The 15,820-nt window shown below is 47.5% G+C and overlaps 1 protein-coding gene across 2 annotated transcripts in view; it reads left to right on the top strand.

Moving 5' to 3' along the window:
* Positions 1–15,820, top strand: part of MEI4 (meiotic double-stranded break formation protein 4) — an 85,575-nt gene that overhangs the window by 62,186 nt on the left and 7,569 nt on the right. Inside the window, exon 4 of one of the 2 annotated variants that reach the window (XM_017656248.3) lies at positions 15,256–15,387. The exons of the other annotated variant lie outside the window; for it this stretch is intronic. Coding sequence (XP_017511737.3) covers positions 15,256–15,387 — 132 coding nt within the window. The remainder of the gene's footprint in view (positions 1–15,255; positions 15,388–15,820) is intronic. 2 annotated transcript variants of the gene reach the window in all.

Genomic DNA, 15,820 nt, shown 5'->3' with positions numbered 1-15,820 from the left:
TTTTGTCATGGGGCACGAACACTCCACTCTCCCAGAAGAGGCTCCTGGCTTTGAGCCCCTTCCTGGTTGGGGGTCACCACGCCAGGGCCAGGGCTGTGGAGAGAGGGTGCCGAGTCTCTCCCACCCACTTCAGTGTAGTCGCCCTCTGCCTGATGTGATGGGGGGGCTCTGCCAGCTTTTAGGCTTTTGTCCTAAAGAGGTACTGTCCCCCAAAAGCTGTAGATTTGGTGTGCCCCTAACAGGTGAGTCTAGGATCTTCCTACCTGGGCATCTTGAACTGGATCCCCAAACTTCCGTCATTTTTGGTTGTTCTCATGGTAAAATGAAACCCTGTTTAGTGATGATTAGTAGTTTAAATCTAGCCGATTCCCTACAAATGTGTTAGACTGAGATTCTGCAAACTAATGTGTCAGAAAGACAGCATTGAATTTAAAGAGATCCCTCAGTGACTGGAGTCTGGCATTCAGTAGAGATTTTCTCTTCAAAGACTAGAGGTTCTTAACAAATCACCCCAAAACTTTGTGGCTGCAGAAAGCAGTCATCATTTATTATTATGCTCAGTTTCTGCGGACGTATCATCTGAGAAGGGCATACCTCAGGGTCTCCCATGACCTGGCAGTCAGGCAGGAACTGGCACAGAGGGCGTTAGCTCTTCATGGGCCCGGGCCTCTCACGGAGTCTCTATCTGTCTGCATGGTTTTTGCACATGGCCCTCTCGGGCTTTCTCTCAGCATGGTGGCCTCAGAGCAGCTGGATTGCTTGTGTGCTGGCTGAAAGTTCCAAGAGCACATTCTGGTGGGCAAAGAAGAAACTGCATGGCCTTTAAAATTGTTGGGATTCATGCAGGATCACTACCTCTGTTAATATTGCAGCCTGCCCAGTTCCAAGAGGAAGGGACATAAACTCTGCCCGTCCATGGGAAGAAGGCCAGAGAATTTGGGGCCATATTTTTAAACCACCACAACTCTATGCAGTGACTAGTAAGGTGGATTTGTGGGATGGACTGCAGTACAATGTTTAACGTGGTTTATTTCCATGGGAATTGGAAGATGTTTACACTTAGTCTTTCCAACTGTGGATGCATAAAAATAAATGAATAAACAAGAGGTTGAATAGCAGGCACCAGTACAGCTTTTTTCATTATTTTTTCCCTTCTTTTCTCTCTTAACCCTCAACTGAAGATAGTAAAGTAGGTTAACATTTTCCTTTCTGTTCTTTTTAAGAAAGTAGAGTTGATACCAAACCCCTTGTGAGCCCTTGCTGAGCACTTATTTCTGTATAGCAGTCAAGAACAAATCTTGAACATCTTGCTGGCAGGTGCACGTGACCCTGAAGGCACTTGATGGTTATTTTCACTCAGCTCCTGGTTTTATGGCAAAAGCTAGCACCAAGGTGCTGATCAGTTTTAAAGATAAAGGCATTTCAGGAAACTCACGCTCCCAATTTCATGCAGTTTTGTCAGCAATTAGGTATTTGATGAGCACCTGCAGGATTCCCAGTCTCCACTTGTGTTACCTGCTTAGAAGGGAAGCTGCAAAAAACTAAGACCGAGTCACTTTCATAGTGACTCAGTTCATAGTCACGTGACTAAAATGAGCATTCAGTCCTTAGTATGCTAAATATTAAGAGGCAAAGCCATAGAAATCTAGTAGGAATTCATAAAGGAGTGGGGGAAACATGATGGGGGGCATATTAGGACAGATCAACTGCTGTGATAACCCCCAAATCCTGGGGGCTTGCTGCAGTGCGAGGTTTTTCTTCTTGCATCTGCATTCTAAGCCGGTGTTTTTGAGCAGCTTCACAAGTGTCCTTCAGGAACCTGGCCTTCCCTGTTTGGTTTCAGATCCCCTAAGTTCTTGGGGTTCTGTGTTGGCATCTCTGCATCCAGCTGGAAGACAGGCAGAGAAGCGGTATGTAAGACGTCCTCAGCTGTTGGCCAGAGCTCCCTCACCAATTGCGAGCAGCTGGCAAATGTGGTCTGATCAGAAGGAGGGGATCTAGTGAGTGGCCCGCAGTCTCTGCCACAGAGCTCATCTATTTCAAAGCAGTGTAAGTCCTAATGAACTAAAATGTTCAAAGACATAGTTACTGTTATGTTCTTTTATATTCAGTATAATAATGCAGAGGATAATGGTGCCTGGCGGTTTACATTGAATAGCAAAGTCAGTATTTGTGTTTTACCCTCTGTTGTCTCTAGCCAGGTAATAAAGTGGCATCCTTGATTTTGTGCGAAAAGAACTGTGCTGGATTATGTATGACCTGAAGGGGGAAGCAAAATAGTCTTTAAAATATAAATACGACGAAAATGCCTTTCAGACGACAGCAAGAATGTCCTCAGGACAGGCTGGAATTGAATCAGACAGGAGGGTGTTTCAGAGGGTGGCGTGCACCCCAGCGTGGCCCAGCTGGCAGCGCCCTGAGGGAGGACCCGTGGGCCTCGAGTCGCGTGGGAGTGCTGGCGTGGGCTCCCCGCCTCTGGCCCTTGGCTGACCTGAGGCTTTGACCTGCCTTCTTAATAGGAATGGATTGGTGTGGGTCTGAGCCTTTCAATTCTGATATGATAAATCTTAAGCTGAAAAGTATGAATAAAAGTGTAAGTATTTCTTGCTAATAATAATTTTAAATATTCACTTACAAGAGAATGAATAAAAAGCCAAAATTGGGTTGACAGTGTATTAAAACCTCTAGGCGGGTAGTAAACTGGCCTAGTTCCCCCGCCTGCACCGGGAAGCGGTGTGCACAGCCCCGTCCTGCGGAAGGAGCGGGAGCAGCAGACGCGGGCGCGGCGGGGAGGGAGATGAAGGCGCAAGGTCGCTTTAGGAATTTCAAGGATGAAAAGGAGTAAGTGATCATTGCTCATCTATAATAAGTAGAAATCAAGGGCGAAACAAACTTTTATGAAGAAGAAAGAGAGACCTGCCTAGTCTAAAATGTCAGTAAGAAAAGCAGCAGTAACCCTTTTTGGTTAATAAAAATGTCGTGGCCATAAAACACTAGCTCCATACTTGAGGTGTCCAGCGGAAGTGACCGAAAAGGCCCCGTGGAGGCGGCCGGGGCCCGGGGCCGGCGGGCGTGCGGCGAGGGCGCGTTTGGACAGGAGTTCCGGCCTCCGGGAGCAGGAAGGCCGCCCCGGCCCGGCGGACGCCGGCGCGCAGACCGCGGGGGGCGAGGACCCGGATGAGGGAGGCACGCGCCCGGCGTCGGAGGAAGGCGTCTCCCGGCGGCCCCCGCGCCGCCCCCCGGCGGCCCCCTGCCTCGTCGCCCGGGGCCGCCCCGGAGGCCTGAGGGGCCCGTCCTCCCGCCGTGTGTCCGTCCGCCCCGGAGCCCCTCCCGGCGACGCCTGCCGCAGCCGCCGGTTCCGCGCGCGCGTTTCACGCCCGCAGCCTGTGGCCCGGGTTCCCGCGCTGCCTCGGCGGCCGCGTGTCCATGGCCCCGGGGCCGCGTGGGGCCGCGTCCCCGGAAGCGGAGAGCCCGCAGGATCCGTCGGAAAGGGGGCCGCCCTTGCGTGTGGCGTCGCGGCGAGTCCCGCACGTCTCACGGGAGATGCGACCATGCGTGAGTCACATTCACCAGTCGGACTAGTTTTCTTGAGCTTTTTAAATGGAAATATCCGTATAGGTACGACTCTAAACTTGAATTGAATTTTCACAGGCCTCTTCCAGAAACTCAAGATTTTCTCTTGGTCTTTGTGAGTTTACCCTCATACTTTCTTACACTTTTTAAATGTGTAAGTATTCTGTGTTACTACGTTATTGTAATGCTTGTGATAATTATCAATATCGGTTAAAAAATGGGCAGAGGAACTTAATGTGCATTTTTCTAAGGGTGACACGCAGCTGTGATGAGATCCTCAGTATCGTGCTCCATCAGGGAAATGCGAGACAAATCCTCAGTGAGCCATCGCCCGACACGTGTTAGGGCAGCCGTCAGAAAAGGAGATGACGAGTGGGCGAGGATGCGGAGGAAAGGGGGCCTCTGCGCTGTGGGCGGGAATGTGAACCGGTGCAGCCTCCGTGGACCGCAGGACCGACATGTCTCAGAAAATGAGACGTAGAGCCAGCGTAAGAGCGGCATGCCTGCTTCTGGGTGTATGTCCAAAGAAATGAAGTCAGGATCTTGAGGAGATTCCGTTCCCCACATTCACTGCCGCATTATTCACAGTAACCACACATGGAAACATCCCAAGTGTCTGTGGACGGTGGATAAAGAGGGTGTGGCGTGGGCACCCCTAAAAGACATCAGTCAGCCCCCCCACAACAGCGCAGATGGACCTCGGGGCCTCGATGTGACGTGAAGTCAGTCCGGTAGGGGAGACCACAGCTGCACCGTGTCCTGTATGTGGGATCCCCAAGAGCTGGACTCAGAGACAGAGACTGGAACGGCGGCTACCAAGGGCTGTGAGGGGGAAATGGGGAAATGGTGGTCGAATTTCAGCTGTAACATGAGTCGGTTCTAGGATCTATTGTACAGTATGGTGATTATAGTTAATCATATTCTGGTATATTCTTGCGAGATCCTAAGAGAGTAAGATCTTAAATGTTCTCACCCCAAAAAAGAAATGGTAATTGTGTGAGGCGATGGAGGTGTTAACTAACCCTCATGTGGCAATCATTTCACAGTATATGGCTATGAAGTCATGACACTGTACATATCAAACATTGTTATATGTCAGTTCTATCTCAGTAAAGCTGGAAAAAAGTAAGTTGATTTGTAGTTGCACCTTCTGGTTGCCAGAAGAAATCAGCCCATTTTCTCAGCTGTGGGTTCCCTGGAATGCTCAGTCGTGTGGATTTACCTGCAGGCCCCGTGTGGCTGTGGCTGCCTTTCGCACCCCCAGAGGGGCCTGTTACGAGTCCTCCCACTGCAGTGGCACTTCTGCTGGGGGCCAGCTGCCCCCCGCCCTTCACCAGGGCATGAGCCCTGCAGGCCTTACTTGAGAATTCTGTGTCACTAGTACTGTTTACCAAAAAAGGCAGCCCAGCTGATCCATTTCTGAAAATTGCCTGATTTCATCTTACCCTCTTTATCTCCTTATTTTTATCTGGCCTCTGAGGATCTCCTTTTCTTTCTTAAGAATCCAGCAATGCATTCATATGTATTGTTTAGTCAGCATGACAGTTAAATGCACTGTCACAAGCCCAGAAACGAAGCGAAGGCCTGTCGCTCGCCGTCTCAGTGACACGCTGAGCACCTTCTCCGACAAGCTGACCCGGCGGGAACTCGGTGCCTGGGAAGGCTCCCGTCAGAGCCCCGGTCTGCGAAGCCCCGTGTCAGCCCCACCTTCCTAGGTGGGACCCATGTGAGTGATTTCTGTGCAAGTAAAGATAAGCACAGCTAGACACAGCCATTTGTGTTAATTAACATCTCTGACCTTAAAAAAAAAACCCAGAAGTATAAGCCTGGAGGTGGTGGGGTTTATCGTGTAAGATATTAATCAGCTTTGTGTCTGACCTAGCAGCCTTCTTCAAACATTCTTTCCTTAGACCCAGCACTCAGGCCCCCGGTGCCCTTCACCCTCACCCAGGGTCACCACTGGCGCATGTCCACCCCCAGGCCGTATGGGAGTCACACTTTTAACTTTGTGAAAAGTATCCTTTACATCAGGATCCAGCTCGTTTGCATTCTGATACCTTCCGAGGTCTGTTGGCCACCATCAGCAGTAACTGCGGAGGCCAAAGGAGCCTTACTTACTTCATGCATGCATTAACTTCAAGGTGGCGGCAGGGCTGCCTTAGCCCCGTAGTCCCTGGCGCTCAGTCAGCACCCGCTTAGAGGAGGGTGAGTGTGCAACCACCACGCCTGACGGTCACAGCTCTCGTTCTGTGGTGTCCTGGTCTTCAGAATCACTGCATTTGCACAGTCTCCTCTCTTGTTGGGAATCTGAACATGCAGTTATTTTAAAAACATCACTTTGTGTGACTGATTGCAGCAACTTTTACTCTAAGCTACATAACATACTTATTTTTGTAGTATGTGTTTTTTTGCATGAATGACAGCTTGTGAAAATTGTTTCTCAGGGTTTACTGTAGATTGAGCTTTTCTTGTCCACCTTCACTGCTATTGCACTGAAGTTTTAAGGTCTTTGTAGAAGAGCTTCAGTTCTGCAGCGTAGCATGGCCCCTCCCTCATGCTGGTCTGCCTGAAGCCTGGGTCAGACTCATTTCTGCCTGCGCATCGCCTGCCTACGGTGGTCGTCTCATTCCCATCAGCCAGTTTTATAGTAATAGCTGTGCTTGATAATTGCTTAACTCAAGAGTTACTGCTTAATTCAAGAGTTTTATAGGTGTGCCTGTAGCATTTATGAGAAGAGGGTGTTCATACCTGTTTATTTAACTCAGCTTCCCAGAAATAACATCCCCTAGAATATTACTTTCTTGTTTAAATAGACTTCAGTTTTATTGCTTTATACAATTGATGCATATTAAGTATAGAATGATGGAAAGAAAAGGGGGTGGAATGTAATGTAAGATGCTTCAGAATGTAGGAAACACTAATGCCTCGCCCACCCAGACAGAGCTGAGAGCGTCTGTCCTTGCGTATCTGAGTCTCTCCTTGTGCCCCTGCTGTTCATCTTGCTTCCAGTGCGGGCCTGCTAAGAGAAACTGACAGTGGGCACCTAGCAACTGTGCTTCTTTAGTTCAGTGGCAATCAGTAAACATTCTTACCAAAAATGGCAAGCGGCCGAACATTTTCAGCATTCTAGTGTGTATCCGTGGTCAGCTCCCGTATGACCAGTTTCTGTCACTTGTGCTGTGGTGATTATACACCTTGGAGCTCAAACTGTTTTCTTAAAATTTATCTCACCGAATTCAGTTGTGAACCTGCTAGCCTTCACCTGTTTTCATTACTCATTTTTGAAGTGTATTTGGTGTATCTGATATCAGCAGTGCCTGTACAACTTTAGACAGACGTCAGTGACTCGAGACCGCAAAGCCTTCCAATGAAATGAGAAGGCATATGGCCTCTGCATCTCCCTCATTCCCCTGAACACAGAAGATGCCACGTTTTACTATTTCCTTTTGACTTGCATTCAAGCATCACGAAGTCCCCAGTGATAGGCAATTGGCCGTAAGTTAGTACAGGCCTTTCTGCCTGTAGGCAGGTGGCTGCTTAAACGCTTGTCACGTAGGTCCCAGAGCGTTCCCAATTCCCAGTCACATTGGCGTGAGCAAGTCATTTCCTAAGATGACAAAGCCTAACTGAAACCACCACCTGGCAGTGTCCGAGCCTGCAGATGTCGTCTAGGAAATACAAGCACCCCTGTTGAGGTGCCCCTGCTCCTGGTGGGGACTTCTGGGGTCTTCTGGGTGGTAAATATCCTTAGCTCCAAACAAAAATAGTTTTAAATATCTATAATTATAATTCTTATTTTTAAGAGGTTACAGGAATTTAAATAGATAGAACCTTTTATGTGGCTCTGTTATGTTTCCCTTACCTGGGCCTGATTGTAAAGCTTAAAGAGTTCATTAGAAACCTGGTTTTGCTGCTCACAGCATTAGCTGTCTCTGTCCATATTATGCAGTTTGATTTGCATGTTTTTGTTCAAATTATTGATTAAAAATGTGGCCACAGTGCCTCTGATTGCTGAGATCACGGTCCCTCACACGGGGCCCGCTCCCAGGGCCGCCTCTCTTGCCTGCCGCTTGCTCCCGGGTCCCGTTCCTTGCTGCTGACCTTCGGGAGGGCTGAACCCGCCCGCTGTTGGCCGTTCTTCTAAGCGCACTTCCCTGCCGCCTCCGGGGCGTCACAGCCGTGTGTACGCACAGCCGTGTGTCCCCTGGAAGACTCGCCGAGCCCCAGCTGGTGCTTCCCGCCCCGTGGCGTCCCCGAGGTGCCTGGGACCTCCACGCGCACCCACGCAGGGTCTTCCAGCCCCACCGCGCCCGGTGCCCGCCTGCAGCCCTGACAGTGGGGCTGCGCCGTGTGTCTGTCACATGTGCCTGTTTTCCGCCGAGAACAGAGCTTGATGTAAGCATTCTTTGGCCAATTCCTTGTTTGTCCTGATTTTCACTTTTTCCTTCTTTCACGAACTGGGAAGTACTCTTAGGAGATAGGCACCCCAGAGAGTCTCTTACCACTGTAGTCCCGAGAAACGGAATTCTCTGGGTGCTGACGCCTGAGGGGCAGACTCTGGATGCCCTTCCCTCTCTCGGCCTCCGTGGGCACCTGCGGGCTGAGCCCGTGCCTGCCGGCCTGCCTCTGTAAGAGCAGCAGTGGGGAGAAGATGTGCCGCACCTCCGTCTGGCTATTTTCTTTCCTTGTGGTTAAAAATAGTCAACATTCACTGGGCATTGCTGTGTGCCAGGCACTGGCCCATGTACTTACATGTATTAACTCACTGTTTTTCAAAACAGGACTGAGAAATAGTAGCTATTCTTAGCTCCCTTTTACAGATGAGAAAACTGAGGTACAGAGAAGCGTGCTGACGTCCCAGGGTCACACGGGGAGGACACTGCAGGCCCAGATTTTGAACAGCAGTCTGGCTCCCAAGTTGAGCTCTTAATGATCAGATTACCTCACCTCCCAGGGACGGGGATAATAGTAGTGTAGTTGTAAGAATAGTAGTTACAGGGGCAGAAAAGAGATACAAAGCCTCTGTGGGTTACGTGATGGAATTCTTAGAGAACATATAGCTGATGACAGAAGCCTCAGTGTATCCCAAATGTCCCTGAGAATCCTATAAGCAATACCATTGTGATAATGATAGTTCAGTTACAAATTCATTTCCAGTCTTTACTGGCTAGGGGCAATTTTTTTTAGAAGCAAAAAGGGAACTGAAGAAGATGCCATATGTAATCTATTTTTACTGCCCAACCACAATTCTTGGACTTGTCGATTTATCTCATTCACTATAGGAGGAAGGTGTTGAGACTTATTACATGTTTTTAAGAGAATATATACTAAGGTAAGTTAAAAAGTGACTGATTCTAAAAAGAAATTAAGATAATTCTATTTGTAATATCAAGAAAAGCAACAAAATACTTGGGAATACATTATCAAAAGTAGTATAAGATATCTTTGCTGAAAACTATAGAACATTGTTGAAAGAAATTTTTAACGAGGAAAATATTCCATGTTCATGGATTATAAGATCAATGTTAAGATGGTGGTATTTCCCAAACTGATTTGGAGATTCACCACTATCCCTACCAAAATCCCAGACATCTTTTCTGCAAAAATGGACAAGCGGATGCTAAAGTTCACATGGAAATGAAAGACCCAGAATAACCAAAATCATCTTGAAAAAGGAGAACAGAGCTGGGGGACTCCCATGTCCTAAGTTAAGAACTTGCTACAAATCTACAGCAGCCCAGACACTGGTGCCGATGTAAGGGAGAGGGGCAGAGATCAATGCAGGGGAATGGACAGTCCATCAATAAGGGCTTTTATTTACAGTCAGTGACAGGATACCAGGACAACTCAGGGGGGTAAAAACAGGTTTTCAACAAATGGTGCTGGAACAGCTGGACGTCCACATGCAAATGGGTCATATTGAATTAACTCAGAATAGCTTTTGGGTCTGAAGAGCTAAAACTGTAAAGGCTGAGAAGCAAACATAGAAGTAAATATTTGTAACCTGGGGTGAGGCATTTGTTTCTTACGTACAACACCTAAAGCAGGAGTTCCCAGAGAAGAAAATAGATAAGCTTCGTGCTGTTAATGATGCCGTCAAGGGAACTGACACATCCATCACACAGAATGGGAGAAAATATTTGGAAATCATGTATCTGATATGGGACCTGAATCCAGATTATAAAAAGACCTCTTACAGTTCAACAGTCAAAAATAATAAATAACCAACTAAAAAATGGGCAAAGGATTTGAATTGATATTTCTGTAAAGGAGACCTATAAATGGCCAATAAATACATGAAATCATTAGTCATTAGAGAAATGAAAATCAAAACCACTTTCCTACCAATAGGATGGCCAAGATCAAAACGGTAGGAATAACCTGTGTGATGAAAATATAACAGAGATACGGGAAAATCTGAGCCATTGTACATGGCCAGTGGGAACCTAAAATGACCCAGCCGCTTTGGAGAAAAGTCTGCCGTCCCTCAGAAAGTTAAACACAGAGTTACTGTGTCACTGAGCAAGGCAGCTCCTAGGTGAGCCTCCAAGAGAATCGGAAATGTGTATCTACCCAAAACTTGTGCGTGAGTGTCTGCAGCAGCATTATTCCTAACAGCCAGAAGGAGAAAGAAACAGAAGTAGCCTTGTAAGGACAGTGGACTGTCCCTTAGGTGTAAAAGGCATGAAGTACTGAGCATGCTCCAAAATGTATGACCTCTGAGGAAATAGTTATTCTAAAAGAAAGAGGTCAGACACAAACGCCACATGTGGAACCTGCCAGTGTATGAAATGTCCGTGCAGGCAAATCGCAGAGACAGGATGTAGCTCAGTGCTTGCCGGGGGCTCAGGGAGCAGCGTAGAGAGCTGACTGCTGGTGGATTTTCAGAGTTGTGGAATTCGTGGTGTTGGTTACACAACTGTTTTTACACACACACACACACACACACACACACACACACACACACACACACACACACACACACACACACACACACACACACACACACACACACACACTCCAAAGCTGTTAATTTAAGAAGATCAAATGGCCAAAGTCATCGCCAGTAGATGGGGGCAGGGTGTTGTAATCTCTGAGGCTCTCAATGCCAACTTAGCCTAATTCGTCTGGAAAGCAGAGGCTAAGACATGGTGAGTTTCAGACTTTTCTCCTTGTCCTTCGCATGTATTGAGAACTGTACTTACCAGGAACTTCGTTAGCTACACCTCCCAGATGCCAGTCCTTTGTTTCCCTGGGCAGAGTCCCCATGACCGCAGTCAGTGGAGAGAGCTTGCAGCGGGAGTGGGGGCTGCAGGTGAGCCGCCCAGGAGCTGGTGTGGGCAGGAGGACTTCAAGGTGGCGGTTCTGTGTAGAGAGGGTCTCAGCGGGTGATCAGCAGGCCGGCTGAACTATCAAGGTCTTCAGGGGCCCTAATATTCTGGATGGGCAGCTGGTGCTCAACTCCAACCAATGTCATGCCCGCACACGGTGCAGCCTCCAGAAACAAGAAAGCCTCTTCCTCCTACAGCGGCCTGTCAGCAAACTCTAATGAGAAACCTACTGTGCTGCTTAGGTATAGGAGACGTGAATGATGCTATTGCTGATCAAAAACTGAAGGGTGAACTTGGGGCTGAGAGGCAGTACGTTGATTGGCTCACGCCCTGTAATTGTCCTATGTAGCGCATCCTCATACAAGATGATACTATGTTTTATTTTCTTTCAGCTGCAGTTACTTCAAATAAATCAAGGAGAAAATAATCTTTTATAGTTAGCCAGACAGTTATCATTTTTGATGCCCGTCATTTTTCCTGAAGATTTAAATTTCCCACTAGTATCATTTTCACTGAGCATAAAAAATATTTCTTTTAGCATTTCTTAAGCTATGACTCTGTTGGTTACATATTTTCTTAATTCTACTTTTTATCTGAAAATACATATTTCACCTGCATTCTTGAAGGATTTGTACGGATATAGAATGCTGGTTGGCATTTCTTTTTCTTTCAGGCCTCCAGTCCCACCCACCCACCACAGCTTCTGATGGGAAGTCCACAGTAGCTGGAATTATGTTCCGTGTATACAAGGGGTCATTAGCTACTTTTAAGTTTGTCTCTGTCTGATTTGCGGGAGTATGGCTCTGATGTAGGCATTTTTCTCATTTTTTTGCTTGGCGTTCAGTGAGATTCTTGAATGTGTACATTTAAGTCTTTTCACCAAACTCAAGAAGTTCTCAGCCATTATTTCTTCAGACATTTTCTGCCTATTCTCCTCTGTTTCTCCTGAATTCAAGTTACTCTCATGATAGACCTTCTGTATTGTCCCCTACGTCCCTGAGATTCCGCTCATAACTCGGATTGCATAAATTCTGTTAACCTATATGTGAGTGTGTAGACTTCCCCTCAGTCACCTTCATTCTGCTCCCAAGCTCATCCACCTTGAATGTTTTTATTTCATGTACTCTTACATCTCTACGTGGTTTTTTACTAGTCTCTCTCCGAGGGTAGCCTGTGTCCTTTCGGTCAGTACTGGCATTAAGCACAGTTCCAGTGTCTGTTTTAAAGTCCCTCTGTGTAAACCACACCATGGAGTCAGAGTAGCTGCCACTTCTGGCCTCACTGAAGCACCACGGAGGTGACGTGGCCACACTGTGAGTCTCAGAGCTGCAGTGCTCCTGTCCTCAGGAGACTCCTGGCTCAGGGGCACCTCCGCTGCTGTCCCCGGGCCTGGCTACATCGCTGCAAACTGTGTTGTCATTCAGAAGGGACGCCCTCAACCTGCCTTCCACCCCAGGTAATTCTGTGCCTTACAAAAGACTTTCTCACTGGGGCAAGCTGCATGCATCATGCAGTGTACTGACTGGTCAGCTCCAGGCCCTGCACCCTACTGGCAGGAGGTCTGAGTGGCAGTTTCTTATTTCCCAACCTGGACCAGCTGGAGAACTTCATGTACTCCTCTGGGCCCTTCTCAAAATTTACAGCTCTGTGATTTACTCAGTATATGCACTGAAGTGGCAAAAAGGTGGGTGTATGTTGCCTCAGATATCCACAAAGGCCCATCAAGTGTTCTATCTTTTTATTAGTGATAAGAAATACTAAAGCAACTTGGTTTTCACTTAGGGAGTGGTATTCAGACATGCTTCAGACCTGGAAACTCCCCAGGTGTGTCAGACACTGGAATTTTGGGTTTTTCAAGAACACACTTACTTCTCCAGGGCCTTCAGAACATCAGCCATATCAGCATATCATCGACACCGTGCAGCAGCAGGGTGTCCTGTGGGCGGCATAGTGGCCCAGTCCCAGCAGCGTGACTTAGCCTTAAGTGGGACAGAAGCATGTTGTCTCCAGGTGAATGCACGCTGCTCCTCCATTTCATCCTGTTTGGACAGTAAAAACACTCCCAGCTCCAACCTGCTCCCCAGGTGTCGGGGCGGCGCTGACCAGGCTGGGGCACTGGGACTGGGCAGTTAGATGCACCAGCTGACTCACCCCTGGCCTCCCCATCAGCCTCCCTCCAAGCCCAGTGTATTTGCAAAAGCACAGGCCCATTACCACAGAAGGCAGGAAAGGCCACTTCCGTGAGAACATTCACAGAATTCTCAGCCACCTCCATGGGTCTGGGCTTAGTCTTTGCTCTCAGGTGAACCTCAGCTGTGCTGGGGAGACAGTCCTAGTTCATAGCTAAACTATGGAAAAGCCCTTTATGGCCAACTTTTCTTCTCAGCAGTGTTCTCCAGTGGGACCATATTAACTCGAGAAAATAGACTTTATTCTAGTATTTAACTTTCCAAGGGCAGTGAATTACACTTATACAATTTTCATATTTTCACCCTGTATATTAGAACATGTGACACTGAGCACTTCCTAAGGGCCTGATAGTGTGCTGAACCTCCCGCAAGGTGGGAGCTGTCACAATGACTGTTTTGCAGGTGTGGAAACCAAAACATAAAAGGTTAAGTAAGCTGTTAACACTAGTTAATAGTACTAGTTAATAGGCAGCAGAGCTGGTGTTGGCTCAGGCAGTGCCGGGCTCCAGAGCCGCAAACCCAAACCCTGCCCTTCATCCCCACTGAGTCAATTAAATTCTAAGGGAATCTTCATCATTTCATTCCCACTCTGAAGCCCTTTTATTTTACTATGAATCTTTCCTTCACTTTAAGCTGTTCCCTAGAGTCTTAAATATTGAGAAAGGAGTAGGTGAATGGCTGAAGCAGCAGAGAGCATGCTGAGCTCAGGTGAGAGCACTCTTTCTGTCAGGTGCAGGCTCGGATGTTGTATAAAGGCTGAAACGTGTCAGTTACAGAGGGTCTGAGTCCTAGCCAGTTAGGTCACCAGGAAATAACAACAATAAGTAACTATGCTTCTTATGGTAATAAATTCACGTGATGTTACTGTCAAGTTGCTGTGGGGCAGTTGGGATTCCTCTGGCCAGGATCCTCACCTGATGATGTAACTGGCCTGTTGCTGGGCTGCGCTTCCACGCCTTTAGGCAATAAGCTATTGCACTATATAGAGAGCTCGGCCCAGCGCTCCGGGCGGAGGCAGAGACGCTAGTGCTCCACCTACCGCCGGAGAACAAGCCGGGTAATAAACCCTTTCACCCCAAGAACGTTTTGCTGTTTATTCTTTGGTCACACTGAATCCATAGCGAACTTGTCCGGGGCTGAAACCCATTGGCAAGACAGTTGATAGTTGATTTAGAGCACCATTATTAAGAGCTAGTTTTACCTGTCCAGATTTATCATAGAAGTTTCTTTTGAACTCTGTAATCCATTCACTTATTGTCACTGATTAACTTCTTTCTAAAGTATATTATTAAAATATCAATCTGAGAAATATCTATGTTAAATGTTTATCCTCAAGGACACAGGTTATATTTCCTAGTTTCATATGGCATTATTTATTTAGAACTGCCACTTAACTATTTCATAGTTAAAAGGAATGTCCCCACAATGTGATTTTAAGTTCATGTAGAACAAGGTACGTGTTGTTTCTGTGTTCTGAGATACCCCTTGAAGCCTCTGTTCTCCCAGATACATTAAAGGATAGATTTAATTAAAGTCCAGCTGTGGGTTATATACACCTTAATGTGATCAATAATCAAGTGGCTTTTCTCCTAATAACTCTATAGAATATAATTTGTTGTCTGCCACTGTCCTTCTAAACTTCTTTCACGGTGAGTATTTTTGCTGCCTCCAGATGAAAATTCCGAGTTCTCCTTTTTTTCTCCTCACCCTAAAACACCTCTGTTTTGACTTGTGGAGACTAGAGAAGTCCCTCCCTGTCCCTGTCCAGCATGCAAGTGAGACTCGTAATGCACCATACCTCTCCCTAAAGACACGGTCAGACTTCTTCCTCTCACCCTTTTTATATGTCTTTATCTATGTATCAACATATCTATATCTCTGTGTCTGGTGTATTGCTTTTTCCATTCTATATGTAGTCTATCATCTAAATGATCCCATTATCTTTTGATACTTCAGCTAAAACTTCCATTCAGCACATTAGACATTTCAAAATATTAACTGCTATGGGAAACTTCACGCCTTACGTTATTGTTATACTTTTTGTCTCTTTTGTAGTTTTGCTCAGGCTGACCCAGAATTGTGTGGACACAGCACGGAGCCCAAGCACATCTTAGAAAGTGCCCAGGTGCTTTGGGAGGAGAACTCACTCACTGTACCTTCAGTTTCAGGTGCAGTCTTACGTCTCACAGAGTCTGGTCACCCTGGGAAGTTGCCGCTTGTTGAGAAAATCTGTGATCTCTCTGCTTCTGTCGGAAGTAAACAGGTTCGCGGAGGACCTGGGTCCCGTCAGTCAGGTACAGAGAACCTGGACCTGTGGCCCGGTCACAGCCGGCGCCTCCCTAAGCCCTCCCCCCCACCCCTGCCCTGCCCCACCAGGCTCCACGGAGCCGTCGCCTCACTGCTCGTGGGTGTGAATACTACTGCTCCCTGTTGAAATTCAGAAAGATGTGTTCAGAAAATAGTTCTCAAAGTGTTGCCATCGCATCATCTCCACTGTGTATATGGGCAAAGGTTCCTCTGGTGGCAGCGGGGGGTGCTCGGCTGAAGGGACTTCAGTCTCCCCAGGCAGCCCCGTGTCCCTAAGGCGAAGCAGTGTGGGCGGAGTGAGGGGCAGGGATGCTGACAGGAGATCGGCCTCTAGCCAGGGCGTCTTCCACCTGATTGTTCACGAGAACCATCTGGCTTACTTTGAAGTGCCCCAGTGCCAAGCCGCGTGGAGGCCTCGGG

The sequence above is a fragment of the Manis javanica genome, chromosome 16 (assembly GCF_040802235.1).
Source record: "Manis javanica isolate MJ-LG chromosome 16, MJ_LKY, whole genome shotgun sequence".
NCBI classification, from domain to species: domain Eukaryota; kingdom Metazoa; phylum Chordata; class Mammalia; order Pholidota; family Manidae; genus Manis; species Manis javanica.
This window is presented reverse-complemented; position numbering and strand designations above follow the sequence as displayed.